This window comes from Bombus flavifrons, chromosome 13 (genome assembly GCF_040668555.2).
Source record: "Bombus flavifrons isolate JBK064 chromosome 13, iyBomFlav1_principal, whole genome shotgun sequence".
NCBI lineage: Eukaryota > Metazoa > Arthropoda > Insecta > Hymenoptera > Apidae > Bombus > Bombus flavifrons.
Window position 1 is genome coordinate 11,755,376 of NC_138454.1, and position 24,169 is coordinate 11,779,544.

Consider the following 24,169-nt stretch of genomic DNA (forward strand, 5'->3'; position numbering starts at 1 on the left):
ACATAATATTTAATATGCGAAACCATAGAGATATAAAGATAGAATGCGTGAACAAGTTGAAAAAGCGATATAGGAATACGAAGAAAACGCTGCGTAGAGATTCATATAGTAAATATTCTATAGTAAATATAATATAATATAGTTCATATAGATATTCATATAGTAAATATGTAGTGTAATGAATAGACAAGAATAGAAGGGGCCTCTGTGCAGCCTTCTCTTTCTATTCCCATATCGCATACGACTTACCAATATGACTCGCATACGACTAGCATCTTTATACATCTATGTGTGAAACAATTCTTTCCTTATAGCGTGTAGATAAAGATATGACTGATATGAGTTTATTTAGCAACGAAGATTTTGACATTATGAAATATAATTAACTTTTTCAATATATTTTATGTGGAAATTGTCTATTTAGTAATTGCGATTACTTGTTTTATCTTTCATTAGATAGTGCCTAACCGTTTGTATAAAAAAAGAGCGATGTATTCGTTAATAATCGTTAATGGAGAGATTACTAATCGTTAATGGAAAAACACTATTGTTACAACATTAAGGTCTCAGTATTTTAATTTTAATTATTTGCATTTTATTATAATTACAGTATATTTATTTTCAATATAGTAAATATTTGCTTTCATGATTTGTCTAAGTACACGATTAATTAGATTTTGTATTTTTTGGAACCCAATTGTGGCAAATTTCAGAACGCACATTTGTCGTAGCAAACTAGCCCCACCACTAACTATAACCGTACCATACCGTGTCGTATTGCTTCTTGACCATCGGAAGAGTCAAGAGCAAACATCTAAGTCATAATTTTCCATTCGAGGATGACCGCGATGCTGTCCAACTGTTCGCGGTTTGTGCCTCGTGTAATAACAAGACTTAGTATATCACAAACGAAGGTAAATTATCAAACAATACTATCATTCCATTTGTTATTAATGTTAACGTATTTGTGACATACATATTGAGCAAGAAGAACCTAACGCCCTTTGAAGTAGAACCTGCCAATCAAAGTTGTCGGAATACTGCCTTTACCTATTGCATTTCGGTTATATAACAGTATTTGAACACGTTACGATTCATGACTCGATCTATCGGCTACAATCTGTCAATGGGAAATTAAAAAATTCCTCGTGGCCGTCAGATGCAAACTTTTTAGATAACCAAACAGATTTCCGTCGATTTTTTCAGGGTGTAATTTAAGGTCAAGGTTCTTTTTCTATCTATTCGATAGACGCACTACCTATTTTTATCTAGTTTCTTTTATAACTCACTTTTATGTCATAATGTATATAAAATTATATAAACACATATAAAAATTTATATAACATTTTATATAATTATTAATTTTATATTTTAAATGAGAATCTATATTTATGTATACATTTGTTTCAGGTTGTGAGATCTTTATATAGTCAAGGTAAGACTACTAAATAAAAATGATATAATAAAGAAGTGGTGAGCTATGTTGAAAATCTAAAAACATTATCTTTATAGAGAGGCATATCAACGTTGGGGATAACCATGAACATAAACTATTAATTGTATCAAATCATTTTTGTAGGGCACATTCTATTTATCCACACCCAACATGTGGTCAACAAGAACTCACGAATGTAAGTTTAAAAAGTACATCAAAAGGGTAAAATATCCATATAATATGAATACTTTTTACATCTTTATCTAGAATAAACTGTGGTATAAATGGTTAATTAATTTAATAACTAAAGTTTAATATGTAATTTTAATTTCTATCTAGATGTACAAAATATAAGAAATTTCACTGTTGGATAGACCAGGCAAGACATATTCATTCAACATCTTCATTATGTAAGTCATCTTTAGGGAAGAAAATATATAGTTAAGATTTTATACATAAATTCTTGCATAATGTAAATTTGTAATTGACAGGGGAAATAAAGGAAGTTGTAGTACCACCATTTGCGGAAAGTGTAAGTGAGGGGGATGTCAGATGGGATAAGAAAGTTGGTGATCAAGTTAAGGAAGATGATGTCTTATGTGAAATTGAAACTGATAAGGTAAAATCAATAAACAAATGAACTTACAGATAATAAACATATCTTGTAATTTATATATTTATGATAATCCCTTCACAGACTTCAGTTCCTGTACCATCACCAGCTTCTGGTGTAGTAAAAGAGATATTTGCCAAAGATGGTGAAACAGTAAAGCCAGGACAGAAACTATGTTCCATTGATGTTGGCGCAGTTGGAGCAGCACCAGCTGAAAAACCAGTTGAGAAACCAGCTGAAAAGGCTCCAAGTCCTCCACCTGCACCTAGTACAGCAGCACCACCGCCGCCACCACCACCACCACCACCACCACCACCACCACCACCACCTTCAGCAGCTGTACCACCACCAGCTGCACGACCTCCACCTCCACAAGCACCTGCAGCATCCATGCCAGTTGCTGCAATTAAACATGCTCAAGTAGGTGTAATTGTGCAAATTTAGAAATAAAAATTCTTTCCTTCCTGTTATAAATTTTTTATTATTCATTAAATGAATGAACATTTTTAGTCATTGGAAGGTGCAAAGGTACAACTGCCTCCTGCTGATTATACACGTGAAATACTTGGCACCAGAACAGAACAACGGGTAAAGATGAACAGGATGCGAATACGTATTGCAGAACGATTAAAAGATGCTCAAAATACGAACGCTATGTTAACTACATTTAATGAGATCGATATGAGGTTATTACATATCTATTGTAACTATGATTGCTAACTTCTTTTTTGTTAATAACTAACTTTTTTTTTCTTTTTACAGCCGCATTATGGAATTCCGTAAAATGCACCAAGAAAATTTTACAAAGAAATATGGCTTAAAGCTGGGATTTATGAGTCCATTTATTGCAGCGAGTACCTATGCTTTAAAAGATCAACCAGTAGTAAATGCTGTAATAGATGGCACTGACATAGTTTATAGAGACTATGTTGATATTAGTGTCGCAGTTGCAACACCAAAGGGTCTTGTTGTCCCAGTTCTTCGTAGTGTAGAAAACAAGAATTTTGCAGAAATTGAAATTGCTTTGGCAGCTTTAGGCGATAAAGCAAGAAAAGGCAAAATATCCGTCGAAGATATGGACGGTGGTACATTCACGATAAGTAACGGCGGTGTATTTGGTTCTCTGATGGGTACACCTATTATTAATCCACCACAAAGTGCAATTCTTGGGATGCACGGAGTATTCGACAGGCCCGTTGCAGTAAAGGGCGAGGTAAACACCGACAATTTCTTCTAATAAAGACTAATATTACAAATTTTATTGATCTTTTAATAATTTTCAGATTAAAATTCGTCCAATGATGTATGTGGCTTTAACATATGATCATCGATTAATTGACGGGCGCGAGGCTGTGATGTTCTTAAGAAAAATCAAGGACGCTGTGGAAGACCCTAGAATTATTTTAGCTGGCATTTAAGCCCCGTAAATATTTTCATTGAATCGCTTCAAACACGCCTCACATCATGTTCAGAGCATTTTATACACGTTATATTATATTCTGTTCATCGAGGATTTTACTCAAAACTACATATTCTCAAATACTTACTAATCATTGTGATAAACGAAAGTAAAAGAAGAAAAATATTACACGAACAAGAGAACATAATGTATTACTATCTGAAAGACTTTATGTTATTATCAAAGTATTATTTCAATTTATTTTTTTTCTTAATATACAGCGGCGTAAATCGATCTTTCTACAACATATAATACAATTGCTACATCATAACGTTTTTGAATTCTAACTAATGCTTAATTTAAGAAAATCCTTATTGGCATGAAAAAAAAAGAAACATATATTTTAGTATCTATGTGACTCGAACACAAAATGCATTATATAGTAATTGAATGGAAGAAAGCAAATTAAATGCTGTAAAATGTTTAAAACCTTTTACTTGAAAGAAGCATACATTTCTAATGTATAATTGGTTCGATATAATTTAATTATATCTCTTTTTAACTTTCTATATTGTTATTCAACGTATTTTTTGTAAAAATTGTACACAGATCATTACGTTTTTAAGACAACCACGTGTAAGAAGTATTTTACTATTTTTAATTGCTCTTATTTTTATTTTGATGGCTTTGAACGAGATGTTATAAAGAAGCGATAATTAAAGAGCTAGAATGAGATACTTTATTACAAAAATAAATGTATCCAAGTATTAAAATAAAATTTCACGAATCTATATGTTGTCGATATTGTTAAATTATGTTCACAAAGACTTATATGTCGTATCGAGTTTTTTGAGAAAGAAATTTGTCATTTATACATTTTTCAAAACACGTGGGATTATGCAACAATTTTTCATTTTTTTCAATAACTATTGTCGAACACGATCATGTAAATTGTTCATAAATAAAAAACAATATTAAAGCTCGTTTAATATTGCTTTTAAAAACTTTTAATTGTTCAATTCGTCATACAGAAATAATAAAAATATATTAATATATTAATTTTTATATCATATTTTTTTTAAACATATAACATTTTTTGTATTAATACTTTTTCGACGTATCGATTTATTTCGATATATTACGAAGAAAGATATCGAAATCGTAATCGATTCTGCTCATATAAAGGCGAATGACTTCGCCGTTTCGATTCGTGACCAAACAGTGAATCAAAAATGGTAATTTCTAAAGCATTCTTAATTATTTGTAAATTAAGGAACTCGAACTATTCTAGAATAATTTATAGTAAAATATTTAACATCTATATCCAATTAATTATAAAATTTATTACTTTCTTTTTAAATAAGTATATTATGTTGTGTTTGACATTTTAGGTTATACTAATTATAACACATTTTCTGATAAATTTCATATTATTCAAACTGAAAGTTTCGTATTCATTGCCAACTGTGTTTTTTTATTCATACACAACATTCTTTCGAAATTATATTAAAAATATTATGTATTATGAAGTTGAAATTATTATATCAGGGACAGAATCAATCTGGTACCAGTGGTACAGGAAGTGATAAGAAGGATGATAAGGATAAGAAAAAGAAATATGAACCACCTATCCCAACAAGAGTAGGCAAAAAGAAGCGGCGTACAAAAGGACCAGATGCTGCTTTAAAATTACCACAAGTTACACCTCATACACGTTGTAGACTAAAGCTTCTGAAGTTAGAACGTATAAAAGATTATTTGTTAATGGAAGAAGAATTTATTCGAAATCAAGAAAGACTAAAGCCACAAGAAGAAAAGAATGAAGAAGAAAGATCTAAAGTCGATGACTTACGTGGAACTCCAATGTCTGTTGGAACATTAGAAGAAATTATTGATGATAATCATGCAATAGTTTCTACATCTGTTGGCTCTGAGCATTATGTATCAATTTTATCATTTGTGGATAAGGATCAATTAGAACCTGGATGTTCTGTTCTATTAAATCATAAAGTTCATGCTGTTGTTGGAGTTTTAGGTGATGATACAGATCCTATGGTTACAGTAATGAAACTAGAGAAAGCTCCACAAGAAACTTATGCAGATATTGGTGGTATGAAATATTTGCATTACTATTACAAATTTTTATACAACATTACTAATTCACAAACATATTTCATTATTTAGGACTTGATACACAAATTCAAGAAATCAAGGAATCTGTAGAATTACCTTTAACACATCCAGAGTATTATGAAGAAATGGGTATTAAACCTCCAAAAGGAGTCATACTTTATGGTCCTCCAGGAACTGGAAAAACATTGTTAGCAAAAGCTGTTGCTAATCAAACCTCTGCAACCTTTTTGAGAGTTGTTGGTTCTGAGCTTATACAGAAATATTTAGGAGATGGTCCCAAACTTGTTAGGGAATTATTTAGGGTTGCAGAAGAGCATGCCCCTTCTATTGTGTTTATAGATGAAATAGATGCTGTAGGCACAAAACGGTATGATAGCAATAGTGGTGGAGAACGTGAAATTCAAAGAACTATGTTAGAACTCCTCAATCAACTTGATGGTACGAAAAGTATTTTAATTTCAAATATACAGTATTATAATTATGTTTTACATTTTAATAACAAAGTATTTTTATTTTTCAGGTTTTGATAGTCGCGGAGATGTTAAAGTTGTTATGGCTACAAATAGAATTGAAACATTAGATCCAGCATTAATCAGACCTGGCCGTATTGATAGAAAAATAGAATTTCCATTGCCTGATGAAAAAACAAAAAGAAGAATATTCAGCATTCATACTAGCAGAATGACTTTAGCACCTGATGTAAATTTAGCAGAATTAATTATGGCTAAAGATGATCTTTCAGGTGCAGATATAAAGGTAAAGCATTATTTATATAATGGTATTTGAATGGAAAAAGAATTAAATGATACATTAAACAATATTTTTATCTTATAGGCTATATGTACTGAAGCTGGTTTAATGGCTTTACGCGAACGCCGTATGAAAGTTACTAGTGATGATTTCAAAAAATCTAAAGAAAGCGTTTTGTATCGGAAAAAGGAGGGATCTCCCGAAGGGTTATATTTATAAAATTTCTGCAATTAAAATTCTTTATTTACGTTTGAAGCATAAAAATATACATGCTAATAAAAAGATACAAAAAACTGTTTTGATTGATAAATTAATTATCTTCTAAATCTGGAACATCTCGTATCTTTAATATATCAAATTCGCTAATATTTAATTGCTTTACATATGGTTGAAAATACTCATACGATGTTTGAAGAACTTTCACTGAATACGATCTTTGTTCATTGATGATTTCATCAAAACTCTTCTGTGTATTATTGCTATTATGAAGTTCTGCTACACATATATGACACGCGCCTCTTCTAGTTTTATCAAAAATTTCTTTTATATTTTGCGGATGCTCGACATCCTTTGGTATAGCGTTTAATAAACTTTTAAACTTTCCTAGAATAAAAGCCGTTTGAAAACCTTCTTTATATCCACTATCAAAACCATTTTGAAAAACAGAATTCGACCCATCTTCTACTCCTTCCCTATAACCATCCTTTAAAAAATAATAGTATATTTATAGCATTAATAGTATTGCTCTTTTTGTAATTATATATTGGTATACAAATTGTACCTTTTTAGCAGTACTAATAATTCGATCCCAGTTTTTAGTAGCAATAGTCAAGGAATCTTCAGTATCCGATTCATTTAAAGAATTTTCCATGTTTTCTAAATAATTTCTGCTTTAATATAATAAATCTTATCGTTGCGGTTGCAGGTAAATTAGTGAAAGTATGTGAATATAACCTAGCAAATATTGAAGATAATCAAGTGAACTGTATTTTTAATATTACACAAGTATAATGGAAACCGAAGCTAGTACTTCGAAGGAACACGATACAACCAATGCAGATATAAATTCATACGAAACAATTGAACAAAAGTAAGATTTATTTCGTTTTACTAAAAATTAATGACATTTACCACGTATATAGTTAATAGGTTACAATCATTACTCATGTACAATACAAATAATTATGTTATTACATAATAGACTCCTCATATTTTATTATTATAGAAATGAAATATGAAAAAAATATCTAAACATGGTATTTTAAATTTTCAGAATTCTTGCATTAGCACAGACAAGACCAAAAGGAATATCTGATAAAGACTTAAGTACTGAAATGCCAGAGTTGCAACCTGTTCAAAGAGCTCAAATTATAAATAAACTTTTATCTCAGGGTCATTTTGATCTATTTAAGCAAGGTGGTTCTTTGTTATATCGTTTGAAAGATCCATCTAAAGCAAAAATAGCTAAAGGTGCAGATAATGAGGAAAAGATTGTATATACCATCATTGAAGAAGCGGGGAATAAAGGGATTTGGATTCGTGATATAAGATTTAAATCTAATTTAATGCCCACTCAATTAAATAAAATTTTAAAAAGTTTAGAGATTAAAAAATTTATCAAAGCTGTTAAGTCTGTAGCAGCAAGTAAGAAAAAAGTGTATATGTTATACAATTTAGAGCCAGACACATCTGTAACTGGAGGTGCATGGTACCAAGATCAAGATTTTGAAGCGGAATTTGTTGATGTTCTTAATCAACAATGTTATAGATTTCTAGAGAATAAAAGGGAGCAAATGAACTCTTGTAGAGGTGGACCAATCATGGCTAGAAATGTTACATTTGCTTCATCTAAAGAAGTATGGAAATTTATCTCTGATCTAGGAATAAGCAAGGTTTGAATGATCATTATAATTTTCTTCAAGTTATATATGTGGGCATTATAAAAAAATGCAAATATTTATAGGTGAAGTTATCAGTTGAAGATTTGGAGATGATATTGAATACCTTAGTTTATGATGGAAAAGTAGAACGTACTCTTTCAGGCGATGGAAGCACTTTATATAGAGCAGTAGAACCTTTATTAAGTCCACCTGGATTAATTAAATCTACTTGCGGCATTTGTCCGGTAAGCTGTTTTACTTTTCTTTTTCATACATATTTTTTGTGACTTAATAATATAGAAATATTTAAATACAGGTGAGAAAAAATTGTTGTGATGTTGGTGATGTTACACCTACAAAGTGCCAATACATTACGGAATGGTTGGAATAATATTTTGTAATAAAAATATGGATTTAAAATAATCATTTATTTGTATGTACTCTTTTTACACAAATATATAAGTTACGCAGAAAAAGAGAATAAAACTTCTATAAAATATATTTAGAACGCTTATTTTATACAATCTTATAGTAATTTACAAAGATTAAGGAGAAAAATTCCGAGTTGTTTAATAATAGTAATTATAATAGAAGCTGTTATTACTTATAACTGTATGAGAATAAAAACATAATAATTTTACCTAGATAAATTGCGAACAATTCCCGCCAAATTTAGTAGGTTTATATATCTAGACCGGATACTAATTACCAACTTGAAAAAGATAGTATGTTACAGTTATATTTTATATAGTTCGTAATGAATTTTCTTCACGAATAATATCACAAATACTTATGATAATTGTAGAAATTGTATTATCGTTGAAAGAAGAGACGTTTATCGAATTGAAAATTTTGAATGCATTAGCGCAACGAACATTATTACATGATTATCTTTATTTCCCGCGTTTTAAATAATAGCTTTATGTTGGCAACATTATTCTTTTTATTGGTTTCCGGCTTTGAGATGCCAGATGTGAATGCGCGCTTCCACGAGCACCGTTAAATCGTGCTTTGTCATGAGACTCGAAATGTTTCGTGAAACGATATCAAAGTTTTATGTTCAGTGCGTATAAATGAACAAAATTTCAAATCAAGTAAATCGCAACAAGTTCTAGGGGAAATTAAAAAGCAGTTGAAACTTTAAACGCGTTTATAAGAGTTGGCGTGTGTTGCATGTGTCTCTCGGTGTTTCGGAAAAAGTATAGCACTATCTTCGACGTAGAATTGATTATAATTTGTTAGAATCGTGAACGAAGACGTAGATTTACCAAGAGTCGACATGCCGCTTCTTCGTAAACAGCCGTTCCAACGTCTTCACGTTTCGTCAGACTTTAAAGACGACGACGAAGTTTTCCACTGTGAGGTTACCAATGAAATTTTCAAGGACTACAAGTAAGACCATGACAGCTGAGATAAGTTCGAAACATATTCTGCAGTTTCGTTAATGCAATTTCTCAGTCATGAATATCTCGTATTCTTTCAACATTATCTTGCTTCCTTGATGCTATTCTCGTAAATAATACATGTCGACGTGCTAGTTAATGATTTGTTATTGTATATCCTTTTGCTCTATACTGAATAGATAAAGCCGAAAAGTACATTATAGGAAACATTTAGATCATACACGTAAATTTTATCTACCGTCATTAGTTAAATCTTGCATGATAATTTCGAAAAGATCATAGATTAAATTATCTCAGTTTTATTTTGTTACTCTATTACATATTTACATCCGTGTTTTTTAAGTGTTTATTTTCATCTTTGCAATGATATGTAAATCTGCTATCCACTTTTAGAAAAATGTTATTGCATTCATTGATATTAATAACATTGCATTTAGGATGTTATATATTTTATGATTGCAGTGAATTTTGTGAGAGGATTATTTTATGTAACTCACTTATATGGTCATGTAGTATTACTGGCAGAACTAACATGACCTTTGAGGAGGCTTTACAATGTGAAGAAAATGCAAAAAGAAGCCTTAAAGAATTTCCTATGGAGGTGCGATATTTCATTAAAAATTTAGTATTACATTATTAAAATATTAGATTTGTTGATTGTGTGTTTTATATTACAGCTACGTATACCTATATTATATCTTGCCAGTAAAACGAACAGATCATCCTTTAAGGAAATGATAGAGGATGTATATCAATTTGCAAGGGATCGTTATTTTGTTGGTGAAATGGTAGAAGCAAGTTTTACAGAAGATTCTTGGTGTGATTGTCATGTTCTTCAAGTTATTGCACCATCAGAACAACAAATTAAATTATATAACAAAGAAAACAACAGGTATAATATTTATCTATATTATATAAATGAAGAATGTGTGTATGTGCATTCATATTATTGTAATTTAAGTTTATTACATAGGAGCCCACAAGAACAACAGTATCATCCACCGGCAAAATTATTTCGTTATGAAGTGGAACAATTAGACTCTGGAGACTCTGATGTTAGTCAACTCATGATAGTGGAAGCAGCACAAGTGAGAAGAAGGAAACAACACTACAGTAAAGAGCGTAATAAAATTTTTTTACGTCAGTTATGTGAACAGAATGAAAGCGGAATATGGATTATTAAAGTTAGTATATTAATAGCAATAACACAAAAATTTTGTGAATATATTGATGGAGAAAATTTTTCTGCATTTCTAGGATAGTGTTTTACAAAAATATGGAATTAATAAAGTACGTTTTGATACCATATTTGCTGGTCCTCCTCCAGACTTTACATCACGTATTAAAAAGCCTGTTAAACATAAACAGGAATCAATAGATAAATTTCTTACTACAGATGTATCAAAACAGAAGTTAATAGAAAAACCTAACCCTTTAAAAAAAGTGAATCAAGGAGGAGTGGATATAAAAAAATTTCGCAAACCAAGGTAAAACGATATATATTAAATTAAAGGCAGTTTGCACTGTCTAGTTATTAAAAATATATTAAAATTACAAAACTTTTAAATAGGATGAATGGGAAATTTAAGGAAGACCTTAAGGCAAAAGCCCTTGAAGAAAAAGCAAAACGTAAAGAAGAAAGAGTATTGCAAAATGAACGTAAAAAGGAGGAAAAACAAAAATCAGCAGCTTTAGCTGCATATATAAGACAATGGAATAAGCCAAGGGAGGATCTTGAATGTGAAGATCTTTCTCCTATCCCAGAAGCTACGCCAGTCAAAAGTAGCATACCTAATGAAAAATTTGGCGACAGTGTAATGATTCTAGAATTTTTAGAATTTTTTAATGAAGAACTGGAAGTTAGTGCATATTTCCCAAATGGTTTTACTTTAGATCTACTGGAAAAAGCACTATTATTAAAAGAAACATCTGGACCTTGGAGCGATCTTCTACAATTACTATTAGCTAACATTTTTAAATATCAAACAGATGAAGAAGATGAAATTCATGCTCAAGCATCTGACATAACAAATGATATTAGTACGAATGAAGGAGCATCGTCAATGTCAAAGGCTGTAAAACTTTCTACTATAGCATCTAGTTGGAGTCAGGTGCACCAAGGTTGCAAATTATCTGAATTGACATTAGATCATGTAACTTTAAGTGAAATTCTACGACAACACTTATTGTGCTCTGGAGGCCGAATTGGCGATGTTGCTACTAAGTGGAGATATTCTCAAAGAGGTACATATATATATATATATATGTAACTATGCTAAACCAAACCATTGACGAATATTATATTTAATCCTAATTTCTTTAGGTGGTTATACAAATCAAGATGATCCTGCACTGTTTATGAGAATAAACGAGACATACATTTTAAGATTGTTAGGTCATTGTAGTGTTCATGAATTTGAGTTAGGTGAAAAGTTAAAAGTAGCTACATGTTTGATAAATCAGTTGCTCACTTTCGCTTCAATACGAGATGTAATAGAAGAAAGACGTGAAAAACTTCATCAAGCAAAGAAAGAATTGAAGTCTTTCTTAATAGCTGAACAAAGGAAAGAAAAAGAAGAAAAAGAAAGAATGAGAGATCGAGAAAAAGATAATGATGGTAAAATACCAAAGAAAGTTACACGTGGCAGTTGTGAAGAGGAAAAAAAGAAAGAAGAATATGAGAATAAATTAAAAGAACTTCAGGAAGCATCCAGAGATAATAAAATGATGGTTTATTTAGGTTCTGATAGAGCTCATCGTAGATATTGGAGATTTTTATCAATACCAGGTAGAGCTTCATGTTTCTATATTATTCAATTAATAAAAAATGTTTGTAAATTTTCTTTGTTTTTCTTATAGGAATATTTGTAGAGAATGATGAATGGTGGTCTGGTAATTGTATTCCTGATGGTACACCTTATCAACCAGAATTATTAGATACAGAAGCTATGCATGCATATTTAAAAAATAAATTTGAAGATGAATTTAGTGATAAAGAAAATAGTTTTAAAAAAGCAAAAAGGTCTCCTAAAAAAGTTTCATTCTCTGACAAAAATATTCTTAAGTCTCCAAGAAAAGATATATCTCGGAAAGAGTTTAAACAAGAATTGTTTGATATTAGAAAAAATCTAATGGCCTGTACAGGAGACAAAGAATGTCCTGTGCATTGCAAGAGATCAGAACTAAAATGGAGTTTCTTTGGAAAGCCGGAAGATATAGAAGCTTTAGTAAATGGTTTAAGTAAACGAGGAATTAGAGAAGGTGAACTCAGAAATAATATTATACAAGAAATGTCAAGTTTAATGTCTGTGATTGAGGAATGTCCTAGACATAAACTTAATCCTGAAGTAGTAAGTATTTCAGATAGATTCTTTATCTTTTAAAATTACTATTGAGTAAACATTGCGAGTAAATTTTCGATACAGTTTTCAGAACCTATCAAAGTGCATCCTAATAGGATTTCAAAAAAGAATAGATACGAAAATGCCAACTTAAATTTTCCTTCAGAAATGGCAGTCAATATTGTTTTAGAATTGACTCTAAGAGATTATATCCTAGATTTTGAAGACAGAGTGAAAGGAGGGGCTTTAGGGAATTTGAAAGTTAATGATCGTGAAATATGGAGGCACGCAATAAATAACAGGAAATATGATAAACAATGTGATAAATTAGTGTATGGTACAAATGAAATTGAAGCAGATATTGTTTCTAATACGTCTTTAGACAAAATCAAAAATGAAACAAAGCATAGCAGACCTGGAACTCCAGATTCAGAAGTTGGAAGTATTAATACAAAAACTTATAAAGACGCAGGAAAATATTTAGGTCCACCAAGTGAAAATGAAATGCTCCCAGATCCTAATCAGCAGTTAGCCATTAAACAAATGGCTTGTGCTATTTTACAGTTATCTCACGCTATTGAGCAAAAGTACTTACAAAAACCGTTAGGTGCCACTGAGAAAGATAAGAAATGGTTTGGCGAAGACATCAGAGAAAAATGGGAACAATCACTTATGGCATCAGCGAGTTGGTCTCAATTGTTTGTACATTTAAGTACTTTAGAAAATAGTGTTGCATGGAGTAGAAGTGCATTAAATGCTCAGTGTCGAATATGTAGACGACGACGAGACGGCGACAAAATGCTACTATGTGATGGGTGCAACAAAGGCCATCATTTATATTGTTTGCAACCAAAACTAAATGTACATTATTTTCTTAATCCTTTTATTTTTAGCTTCCATTATATTGCAATATTTGATATTAAATATTTACTTGTAGAGTGTACCAGATGGAGATTGGTATTGTAAAGTATGTAAACCACCTACAAAACCAAAAGAGAAAATTAAAAAGAGAAAAAAATTTGAAGATGAATTAGAGGAGGATGTAATATTAACCAAAGAAACTCGACATAATCGTGCAAAACGTGTTCTTGAAAGTGAGGAAGAAGGGGATTCAGTTGATGAAGAATTAGAAGAAGATAGTGATGATGATATGTAAGTGTCATTTTGATAATAAAATATTTGGTATTTTGTAGAAATTATAAGTATCATTGAGTATTAGATGAAGAAGTTTTTCAATAATTAATATATGTTCCAGGGGTAGTCAACAAATAAATGTATGTTGCATATGTAAAAGCGGTGGAAAGTTAATCAGCTGCGATACATGTTCAAATTTTTATCATGTAGAATGTATAGAACCTCCGTTAACAAGAGCACCTAGAGGAAGATGGGTTTGTTCAGACTGCAAGGATAGGAAAGACAGAAAGACAAACATAAGATATGGTAAATATTATAATATACTTGCAAATTTAGTGGTCGCAGGAAATGCTATAACAAACTTTGAAAATATTGCGCTACCTCATAATATTTTATTATCATTTCGTGTTAACATCTTAGTACATTTTTTTAATTTAAATACTAATGTAATAAAGCAGTTTCTTAGTTCTAATTATGTTGTTAGTGAGGGGGCGTGAAAGGGAAAGGGACAAGGAGAGACTGTGCGCTGCAGCAGCACGCTCTCGCATCCATGGCTTTGCCAAGAGCCTCCTCACTACAGAATCTACAGACTGGGACGGTCTGTATTGTAACTCTATTCACTTTTGCTTAGTATGAATACAGATTTTTTTTACAAATATAGTAATACTCGGTATAATGATACGTAATATGTAGGATTGCTTTATACATTTGTTCATTATTACTAAATTAAGGTTAATCAACTTTGTTGCATGTATGTGCAAATGGTTCTTATGCTTCTATTAAAGCAGAACATTTAAAATTTATATTAAATTTGCTTTCTTTCTTTAAATATATTTATACTTTTCTTAATTCAATGTAATTCTTTTAATGTTTTTCATTAACTAACTACTTTAGAAGTGTTTACATCCTAATATCAGTATTTAATTGTATATATACATATTTATATATATACAGATAGCAGTACTTCAGAAGATACAGAACCAAGACAAACCAGAAGAGCAGCTAAAAGAGCTGCTGAAATTGAACAAGAAGAAGATAAGGGAACAATTAAAGGATGTATGGGGAGACTGCAGGAATTACTTTCTGACATTAGGCATCACAGAGATTCGTGGCCTTTCCTATCACCTGTTACAAAAGATGAAGTTCCAGATTATCATGATATTATTTCCAATCCTATGGATTTTGGTACAATTAAATATAAACTTAATAATAATGAATATGAAACACTGGAACACTTTTTCAGTGATTGTCATTTAGTGTTTGAAAATTGTCAAGCTTATAACGAAGAACACAGTTCCGTCTACAAGTGAGTATTACTAACACAAATATTTTTTTACATAAGTTCGGACGCCAGAGATTGCGAGATTAACTAATACTATTGATTAATGTGCTATGTTCATATTGCAAGTGTTTAAGTACAGTGTTTCAGTAACTTTATATGTGCTAATAATAATAATATCTTTATACTATATTGTATATTTATTAATATTATTAAATGATATTTGTATCTCTAATACCAAAAGATAGAAGTGGGATTGCATGCATTTGTAACTAATGAATATTGAAACTAACAAAATATGCAACAATTAAATATTTCACAATCTTTAGCTTTGTGAATGAATGAAAAAATTTAATTTGCTACTATTAAACTAAATTTTGCAGTAATTTAAATGTATATTTTGAAGTTAAAAAGAGCTAATAGAAATTATTGCAATAGAAACCAGAACAATAATCATTTAAGATCAAAATCTTTGGCTTCCGAACACTTAAAGTAGTACAGATTTTGAAAGTTAGGCTATGTCTTTTTAAAAATAGTTACGTATACAGAGCAGGTATCAGATTATTGAAGTACTATGAAAAACGATGCAAAGAATTAGGATTGACGACACATGGTGAAGAATTACTACGACCTCCAGATACAAAGAAGCCAAAATTCGAAGAAAATGGTCTCGCAGTTAGCGAAGATGAAGAAGCAGAAAATATTCAAAAATCAAGATAGAGATAAAATACTTTCTTGAAATCGTTATATTTATTGAATATCAATTTTTACTTCTAATACGTAAATTAAATGTACCTTGATGCTAAATTTGTACACTGATGTTGAATTGTGTACAGATTCATAATTCAGCAAAAAATGCTCTGTAAAGTATATATTACTAAAAAAATGATTTCGTTTACTGAAAATTAGAAAATACGCATAGAATTTATGAAGTTTATCTATTGAAAGAGGTGATAAAATGCAAGCTTAAAAGTATTTAAAATATTTTCTTCTATGTTAATTATCAAATATCCCGATTAACTCTTTTTCTTAGGCTTGCTATATCAAAAAGCATGCACAGTATTATTTGTAGAATTTTACGCATGGTACAATTGCTCTCGCATACCATTTTGTAGAAATTACTGTTTAATGTAGAACATTTTATAAGCAAATGAACAAGCGCGTAAGCAATGAACTATTTTCATATGCTTGAGCCAGTACAAGAATAGTCTTTTGAGTTAGTATTATTATAAACAAATTTTTTGTTATCAAACAAAGTTTTACATTATATTATTAATTATTTATTATTTTAACGTTATTAATTTGATTACATCTTATATATCTTTATAGTTAAGTAAAAAAATTTGGAGGGTTACCTAAATATATTCTAAACTTTGAAAGATTTGACTTATATAAAATTCATGTAAAATGTTACATATTACCTGCCTTTTATAGTATGTCTATATGCAGTGTGAAGTACGATCACGCGTAACATGACTGATGGTTTAAGAGTTAATACATGCGTAACAGAAACTAAGAGCTTTTGTTATGAATGCTAAAAGCATTCATACAAAAGTAATTATATATTGATACAAACACAGTTACTATCTCTTTACTTGTATTTATATAAAGTAGATTTTACTGGGCTTCAAATATGCACACAAAACTACAGAAACTTCAGGATTTTATTTCATCATTTTTGTTTTAGGTTTTATTAAATTGTTAACACATTAATAGTACTTATCTTTCTTTTTGCTTCTCTTTTTCTTTTTTGCAATAATCAGCATATTTTTTGAAAATTACAAATTTTAGGCTGGCCCTACATGAAATCTACGGTACAAATTATCATTAATCTCTATATTGTACAGCAGTAGAAGCAGTTCTTTGTAATCATGTATGTTTTATACGATTAATTTGGTAATAAACTTTTAAAATAGATTTACAAATGAAATTTGTTTATAATAAACTATATAATAAATCAGAAGCTAGTTAAATAGAATTTTTATATACAATTTGAAAGTATTCATATATATTTCCCTTTCATATCATACTACAATGTTTTTAATTTATAATTTAATGATGCATTTTCCCAGAAAATTGTTCTTTGTGGAGCTCTTCCCATTTTTTCACATTTTCTGGAGCATGACCTGCAATACAACAAGAAGAAATTATTAATCCTTACGTATATAAACACTAAAATAACATTAAATAGGTTTTCCAAAAGTATTGTACTTACTCATTTTATGGAATTTATAGAACAGAGGTAAACAAACTATTGTACTAATTGCCCAATATCTAAGTACCCAACCATTCTTTGTTATAAACATATAATGATGAAATGGAAATCGTCTAATTTTTGCAGCCAGTGAATATGGGTACTTCATTTGTGTTCCAGACATGGCTAAAAATAGTTTATTATTAATATTTATTTTGATATTAATGTTTAATATTAATTTTTATTGTTTGTTATTTGTGTCTATGTTTAAATGATTAAAAAATAATATTCCATAAGAAAAAGCATACGGTTTGTAGTTTATAATTAGTTTTACAATAATACTTTATTTAATGAAAAAGAATATTTTTTTTATTCTTTAAGAATCCTGAAAATATATATTATGTATCGTACTTGAAATTTGATTAATAAAAACTGATTCACTCAATTATAACTGAATGGAACGTATCTGACAAATATATGTGTAATTCTATATTTGTATAATTTGTTCTATTACGGAGTCTGCAAATATAATTACAAAATTAATGTTCGATAGTACGAAAATTACATTTACAGCGCGAATAATGAGTTTCTTCTGCATATTAATATTTTACATATAGCTTTAATATGATTTTTATATTGTTTAACATTTACATAAAAAAATTTATTTACCGAATGTTTAATACCAAAATGAAATATAAAATATTATTTATCTTTTATCAGTTTAGAACACAATCTTAACAAACGGACGAAACGGATCTGCTATGATTGTTACAGCCATAGAACAATATTATATAACCAGCATCCTACTAAAATATATCGAAAAGTATCGAATCACAATTATCTACCATTGTAGTCCAAGATTTAAAATTTTATTGGTTAAGAATCAGACATATTTAAAGAAAAGAAACTAATAAGATCTGCTAAAACATTAGTAATTAATAGTAACCAACAATCCACTATATTTTAATTTTTGAAATAAACTACAAAATAAAAGTTAATCACTGAACATACTTTATTTCTCGTTAATGAATGAATCATATAAATTTCTATATAAAGTTCTGTTTAAATATTAATTTTATCAATAACTTATATATTAATAAGTAATCACATATATGAATATTAAACAGCTGGTATTAATGAAAATAAAAAATAATTTGAATATTATATATAACATGTATAAATAAAATATGGTTTTTAATAAGATTACAATTCATTTTATCAACACGTAAATCTGTCTTATCATGATACAGTGTATACAATCATAAACGAAAGTAGATTTTTAATGCGGACTTATCAAGTTAATCCTTGAAATAAATTATAAGAATATAAAGGCATTTGAAGGTAGTTGCGTGAAAGTGACACCTTATGTTACAATAAGATCAATTAAAATATTAGTGAAGGTCTCCATATGTATAATCTGAACGAGCGCGGAAGATAAGAGAATCTATCCCAAACACGATTGATTAATAATAAATCTGAAATTGTGCGTGTACTTGCCATGAGTTCTATAGAGGTTGTAAATGCTTCTCGTTTTTAAGCTTAACTTTTGGATTTAAAGAACTTCATTTGTTGTCTGTGTGTAGTTTAAAAATAATTTTGATAAAAACAATATGTTACTAAGTATAAGATTTCTCTGAATTCATAATGTTGTTACTACGTTAATCTTTTAAGCAATATGTTAATTACTAATTAATTTTTGGTTTATTGAATAATAACAGGAAAAATGTCTTGAAGATACAGAAATCGAATTATTTAATTCGAGTGTATTGGATCGATTGTCCTTGTCACACATCGATGGTTTATTAATTAGGCCTTTAAAATCAGAAGATTATGATAGAGGTAAAAGAAAGATTATAAAACAGTTATTATCACTAATAATGTAGTTTATCTATTAACACTGTGATATTTATTTGAAAGGTTTTCTTCAGCTCTTGGCTCAATTAACTGAAGTCGGAAATATCAATAGAGAACAATTTCTTAGTAAGTCTTTTTTAAGTTAACTTTTGTATAAAGATGAGTATAGAAGATATAATAATAAAAATCTGTTTAATCTTATTTCCTAATACACAGATCGTTTTCATATGATGAAAAATACTGGTAGCTATTACATCATTGTAATAGAAGATATAAACACTGAAAAAGTAGTTGCAACTGCAACATTAGTTGTAGAACAAAAGTTTATTCACAATTGTGCAGTGGTATGTTTTTTACTCTCTTAATATTTCTTATAAAATAAAGATTTTCCCACAAGAAAGAGAAATTTGTTACAGAGAGGACGTTTAGAAGATGTGGTAGTAAATAGTAAATACCGTGGTAAGCATCTAGGAAAGCTGGTAATCAAAATTATATTACAATTGTCACGCTATTTACGATGCTATAAATTATCATTGGATTGTAAAGATCATCTTATACCATTCTATGAAAGTTTAGGCTTTAAACGTGAGCCTAGCAATGCCAATTATCTTAATATGAGATTTTCAACTGAAAACAATACAGAACAATCTCATTTATGACGATAGAAGAAACAATACTTAAAAGTTGTTATAAAAAATTTATAGTTTAAATCATTACATAATTTCAGCATACCTCGATTTTAAACAGGGATTCTTATTGCTTCATTTTCAATATTTGAAAAACAATTATTACTCTTTTTAAAATTTTTTAGTCAATAAATTATTTCAATATGAATTAATAAATATAACATGGGATGTACAGGTTAAAAAAGTATTGATTTGTAATTATATTTTACTGGACATATGTATAATACTTTATAAGAATATATAATAATGCAATAAACAATGTTAGAAAAACAATTCAAAATTAATTTTTAACAAATATCAACTAGTCATTAATAGAAAAAATACTTTTCTCGTTTTCATCATTTTTTAATTCTTGTTTTTGTTAAATACATGAACGCAATCATTAAATTATGGTATTTAAATTAGAGTTTCTTAGCAGCGACATTATTTCGTAATTTTATCGCTCTCTTTGCTTCCATTTGTCTTTGCCTTGCTAATTTACGCTCCTCACGCTTTCTTCTTGCTTCTTCTAATTTATTGTTTCCACTAATTGTATTAGTACTTTCAGCATTTTCTTATGCAAAAGAATTAATTCAAATTATTAGTTAAATGTTTATATCAATGTGACGGTTATAAAAATATAGACATACCTGATTGTGTATGTTCTAATGGTTGAAAATCTTCCAGAGGCTGAAATTCTGAATCCTCCCAACCTACCTCAGAAGAATCATTCTTATCTTCTACATCCTGTGCTGCTTCTTCCTCCTAAACGAAATATTTAATTTCCATTTTTTTATTTTATGTGGTATGCTAATATATTAATATCTTTAATTTCGAATAATACAAACTGGTTCTTCTTCAAGGCTTGTCCACTGATCATTAGGTTTAGGAGAATGACAAGATGGTGAAATATTACTTAGTCCATGTCCTGATGTACTAGAAGGTCCTTCTTCCATATCACCCCAATTGTCAGCATCCCAGTCCCAATCACAATCTGAATTTGCGTTTGTAGCATTCTGTAAATCGTGTTCATGATCATGGTCTAATGACGTCATACTTGTAGCACTACTTGTCGTGGCAGTTGTACTAGCACTACTTTGCGAACTGCTAGCTTGCTCTGTAATTTTATCATATATTTATGTAAACAGTGTTTCATAGTAGTATAATAAAATATATACATATATATAAATTAGATACCTAAAGAGGCGGGTTTGTTTAGTAAAATTCTAGATATGTTATGCGGATTTGATGATTTAGGTGTATCCGATTGACTGCGATAAAATTTGGCAGTAACTGCTGTTACAGCCCAGCCAGCCCATGTTGCGGCTGCATTGCTAAGGCTTGGTGTAGCTGTATTTACATCAGCCTCTGAAATCATATCGTTTACATTATCAATTATGTTGATTACTTATAAATAAAATCTCTGGATCGTTTTAGTACCCATAGATTCACGTAATCCTGGATTTTCCGATACTCTTTCTAGTTTTGATAGAAATCCACGGATAGTTCGGAATGCGTTATCTCTTACTCCCTTATCCACATCTGTAGTGAGTGGGCACAGAGCTGGTAAAATACGATTTGCAACTTCCTGTAGTAAAAAGTATTGCTGCGTTGCAGCTAATGCTAAAATACTCGCCGCTCTAGCCGGTGGAAAGGAATCTCGTGTACCTCGAATAAATGCTCCAATTAATACCTACGATAACGTTGTTATTTGTAATCACTATTAGATATCACTTTATAACTTTTATGTCTAAATTGAAATTACTTTTTGCCTAATTTGAGGATGAAGATGTTGAGCAATTTTTCCTAAACAGACTGTAGTATTAGTACGTATGCCGCCATGTTCATCTTTCGATTGAAGTTTAGCAAAATACCTTAATGTTTCCACATTAAGATTGTTATAATCTAATTTTGGTGCTAAATGTACAACAGATTTTATTGTTTGTTCCCTGATTGCAGCATTTGTATCTAAAAACCCTTTGGCTACCTGTAATTAATAAATAACATCAAAGCATCTTGAATCTTCTGTATTTTTGCATAATAAAAAGCAATTAGTATTTATAATTACCTGTGGAAAGATAGCTTCATTAACTGTTGCTGGTTGTAAATGATCAACAAATCGATCTAGCTGTTGCAATAATCTTAATCTCGTTGCTCTATCATTGGATGCAAATAATTTGACAACACATGGTACAACTCTTCGTTGATATTCGGCGTCGGGCAGTTGGCAACCAAGTTGTAATAGAGGAGGTAATACTGCACTTCCAGCATCACCAAATTCAAAGGCAGCCAATAATTGTGGTAAAATTTTATACCTGCCAACGCCATCCGGAAATGATTCCAACTGACCAGCAAGTTGTGAGAAAAATCGCCCCTTTTCTCCTCTTTCTTTCATTTGAATTTCCTCTAGGAATAAAAGCGCATCTACTAGATCATTTTTAAAAAATCCACCATTACTGCGGCAACGCGCTATCACATCTGCAGGATTCGGTCTTCCTTCTTCATTGCTACTGATCAATTCTCTATATATCAGTTGCAATTGTTTTGGAATCTAAAATAAAAATAGATATTTAAGAGATATCAACTTCAATTTCAAAATAAATATTCATCCTGTATATATACAGAAAACATACTTTATCAGTGACTTTAAGTTGCGAATTTAAAGTTAGTGGACCATTATATGTTTCCCAGATCAGGCATCCAAGTCCCCACATGTCAACTGAGCTGTTTTTTATTTATTCATCAGTTTCTTAGCGTTAACAATAAACCTAAATGTTTACATATAGAAAAGCTAGTATTGTAGTGTAACTTTAGGAATAAGATAACTATTTTCTATTATTTACCAAATAAGACAATTATTTTGTTAAAGTTTTACATATTAAACAAGTTGTAGCTATAACAAAAACACGATTGGATTATTTTTTTATATTAAAATATAATTTTGTAATATGTGTGTGTATATTTGTAATAAGAATAATGTAAATTTTAAGCAGTAATGATTATTAAATAGAAATATGAATTAGTTTGAATTGTTCATAAATCTTTTTTACCATTTGGTGGCTGGCTTTACATTTTCCTTAATATCAAGAGGATAATATACTTGGAATGTTGATGGTAATACGCTGTAAACAGTATCTACTGCTGTCATATATTCAACTCCACCAAGTTTCCATTCTCCACTTTCCTCATTAACAAATACAGTCCATAAATTAACATTGTTGTGTCGTAGGTTACCATCATTATTTAGAAAATTGAGTGCTCTCTATTAACATATATATATATATATGTATATATATATGTAATGATATATTGTGAAATGACACATTATTATATTTACTTTTTATACGCACAGTAATTTGGAATATTCCCCAAGAAAAATATAGTTCCCTTTTAGATTCATCATCACCATCAGATTTCCTTATCAATCGACTATATAAAGTTTCTACACGTTCAGTTGCTAAATAAATTACTTTATTAGTCTGAAATTATAAGACAAATTATATTACTGTATATTCATATTACTAATGCAATTTTATAATATAAAATCTTTATACCTCAAAACTATCAAGATATGCAAGTATACTTGGATGTCTAAGTGTTTTTAATCTTTTAACCGCTGAACGAGCTATATTCAAAAGATGTTCATTGCCTGTCTTACATTCAAATACGAACACTGAAACATCTTCACCTCCTGTAGAACCCTGCAAAAAGATATTTCGGATAATAAGAATACAATTTCCAAACACACAATATAAAATTTGAGTGAATACCTAAAAATGAGAAATATTTTCTAAGAATTTTTACCGCATCAGGTTATGGTACCTTTTTCTTAGCCCTATGCAGTGTCCAGATGCTCTTATCATCTAAACTAGAAACCGGTTCACCGATCTCATATGAAAAATCTTTGGTGGGGTCTCTTGAAAAGAAGGACCACATATTTTTGATTCAATTATTTAACTCTGATATAAATCAAATTCATTCTTTGACTCAGAACCTTATCATCACACTGACAGCTACGCATCAACTATATCTTCAACCGCGCTGCTACTTCGCGACGATTACGTACTTAATATTGAACTCATATTTCTC

The 24,169-nt window shown here is 29.8% G+C and overlaps 8 protein-coding genes across 12 annotated transcripts; 5 read left to right on the top strand and 3 right to left on the bottom strand.

Annotated features, from left to right (window-relative positions):
• The first annotated feature begins 752 nt into the window (after nt 1-752).
• LOC138185982 (dihydrolipoyllysine-residue succinyltransferase component of 2-oxoglutarate dehydrogenase complex, mitochondrial) lies at nt 753-4,238 on the top strand. The gene is made up of 9 exons (XM_069125367.1): nt 753-914; nt 1,411-1,435; nt 1,580-1,631; nt 1,775-1,845; nt 1,927-2,054; nt 2,133-2,468; nt 2,559-2,734; nt 2,811-3,261; nt 3,332-4,238. Exons 1-9 carry the CDS (start codon nt 840-842, stop codon nt 3,464-3,466), a joined length of 1,449 nt encoding a protein of 482 aa, XP_068981468.1. The 5' UTR covers nt 753-839; the 3' UTR covers nt 3,467-4,238.
• Nucleotides 4,239-4,584: 346 nt separating this feature from the next.
• Nucleotides 4,585-6,750, top strand: Rpt2 (26S proteasome regulatory subunit Rpt2). The gene is made up of 5 exons (XM_069125271.1): nt 4,585-4,682; nt 4,996-5,557; nt 5,632-6,018; nt 6,101-6,336; nt 6,415-6,750. Exons 1-5 carry the CDS (start codon nt 4,680-4,682, stop codon nt 6,547-6,549), a joined length of 1,323 nt encoding a protein of 440 aa, XP_068981372.1. The 5' UTR covers nt 4,585-4,679; the 3' UTR covers nt 6,550-6,750.
• On the bottom strand, nt 6,641-7,237 carry LOC138185925 (uncharacterized). Its single transcript, XM_069125273.1, has 2 exons — nt 7,112-7,237; nt 6,641-7,033 (listed from the first exon to the last, which is right to left on the bottom strand). The coding sequence occupies exons 1-2, from the start codon at nt 7,199-7,201 to the stop codon at nt 6,641-6,643; spliced, it is 483 nt and encodes a 160-aa protein (XP_068981374.1). The 5' UTR covers nt 7,202-7,237.
• Nucleotides 7,238-7,283: 46 nt separating this feature from the next.
• Nucleotides 7,284-8,714, top strand: Polr3F (RNA polymerase III subunit F). Its single transcript, XM_069125272.1, has 4 exons — nt 7,284-7,420; nt 7,604-8,222; nt 8,294-8,455; nt 8,527-8,714. Exons 1-4 carry the CDS (start codon nt 7,341-7,343, stop codon nt 8,599-8,601), a joined length of 936 nt encoding a protein of 311 aa, XP_068981373.1. The 5' UTR covers nt 7,284-7,340; the 3' UTR covers nt 8,602-8,714.
• Nucleotides 8,715-9,164: 450 nt separating this feature from the next.
• On the top strand, nt 9,165-17,284 carry Acf (ATP-dependent chromatin assembly factor large subunit). Of its 4 annotated transcripts, none has more exons than XM_069125333.1 (14): nt 9,165-9,602; nt 10,076-10,214; nt 10,291-10,505; nt 10,575-10,797; nt 10,871-11,100; nt 11,184-11,857; nt 11,937-12,401; nt 12,473-12,963; nt 13,039-13,815; nt 13,892-14,106; nt 14,210-14,394; nt 14,573-14,686; nt 15,043-15,394; nt 15,916-17,284. In XM_069125333.1, the coding sequence occupies exons 1-14, from the start codon at nt 9,490-9,492 to the stop codon at nt 16,085-16,087; spliced, it is 4,365 nt and encodes a 1,454-aa protein (XP_068981434.1). In that variant the 5' UTR covers nt 9,165-9,489; the 3' UTR covers nt 16,088-17,284. The 4 variants fall into 4 exon arrangements, with proteins under 4 accessions (XP_068981434.1, XP_068981432.1, XP_068981433.1 ...); XM_069125331.1 differs by having other exon boundaries at nt 9,166-9,602; nt 15,904-17,284; XM_069125332.1 differs by having other exon boundaries at nt 9,166-9,602; nt 10,587-10,797; nt 15,904-17,284.
• A 61-nt stretch (nt 17,285-17,345) lies between these two features.
• On the bottom strand, nt 17,346-19,167 carry roh (reduction of Rh1). Of its 2 annotated transcripts, none has more exons than XM_069125359.1 (3): nt 19,059-19,167; nt 17,583-17,747; nt 17,346-17,493 (listed from the first exon to the last, which is right to left on the bottom strand). In XM_069125359.1, the coding sequence occupies exons 2-3, from the start codon at nt 17,743-17,745 to the stop codon at nt 17,420-17,422; spliced, it is 237 nt and encodes a 78-aa protein (XP_068981460.1). In that variant the 5' UTR covers nt 17,746-17,747; nt 19,059-19,167; the 3' UTR covers nt 17,346-17,419. The 2 variants fall into 2 exon arrangements, with proteins under 2 accessions (XP_068981460.1, XP_068981459.1); XM_069125358.1 differs by lacking the exon at nt 19,059-19,167 and adding an exon at nt 18,272-18,381.
• Gnpnat (glucosamine 6-phosphate N-acetyltransferase) lies at nt 18,698-20,285 on the top strand. The gene is made up of 5 exons (XM_069125357.1): nt 18,698-19,074; nt 19,280-19,400; nt 19,479-19,541; nt 19,632-19,759; nt 19,832-20,285. Exons 1-5 carry the CDS (start codon nt 19,060-19,062, stop codon nt 20,072-20,074), a joined length of 570 nt encoding a protein of 189 aa, XP_068981458.1. The 5' UTR covers nt 18,698-19,059; the 3' UTR covers nt 20,075-20,285.
• Nucleotides 20,272-24,043, bottom strand: yata (N-terminal kinase-like protein yata). The gene is made up of 12 exons (XM_069125339.1): nt 23,903-24,043; nt 23,635-23,781; nt 23,431-23,559; nt 23,131-23,342; nt 22,714-22,804; nt 22,149-22,631; nt 21,846-22,067; nt 21,521-21,773; nt 21,278-21,448; nt 20,929-21,197; nt 20,731-20,845; nt 20,272-20,654 (listed from the first exon to the last, which is right to left on the bottom strand). The coding sequence occupies exons 1-12, from the start codon at nt 24,014-24,016 to the stop codon at nt 20,503-20,505; spliced, it is 2,358 nt and encodes a 785-aa protein (XP_068981440.1). The 5' UTR covers nt 24,017-24,043; the 3' UTR covers nt 20,272-20,502.
• Nucleotides 24,044-24,169: the final 126 nt, after the last annotated feature.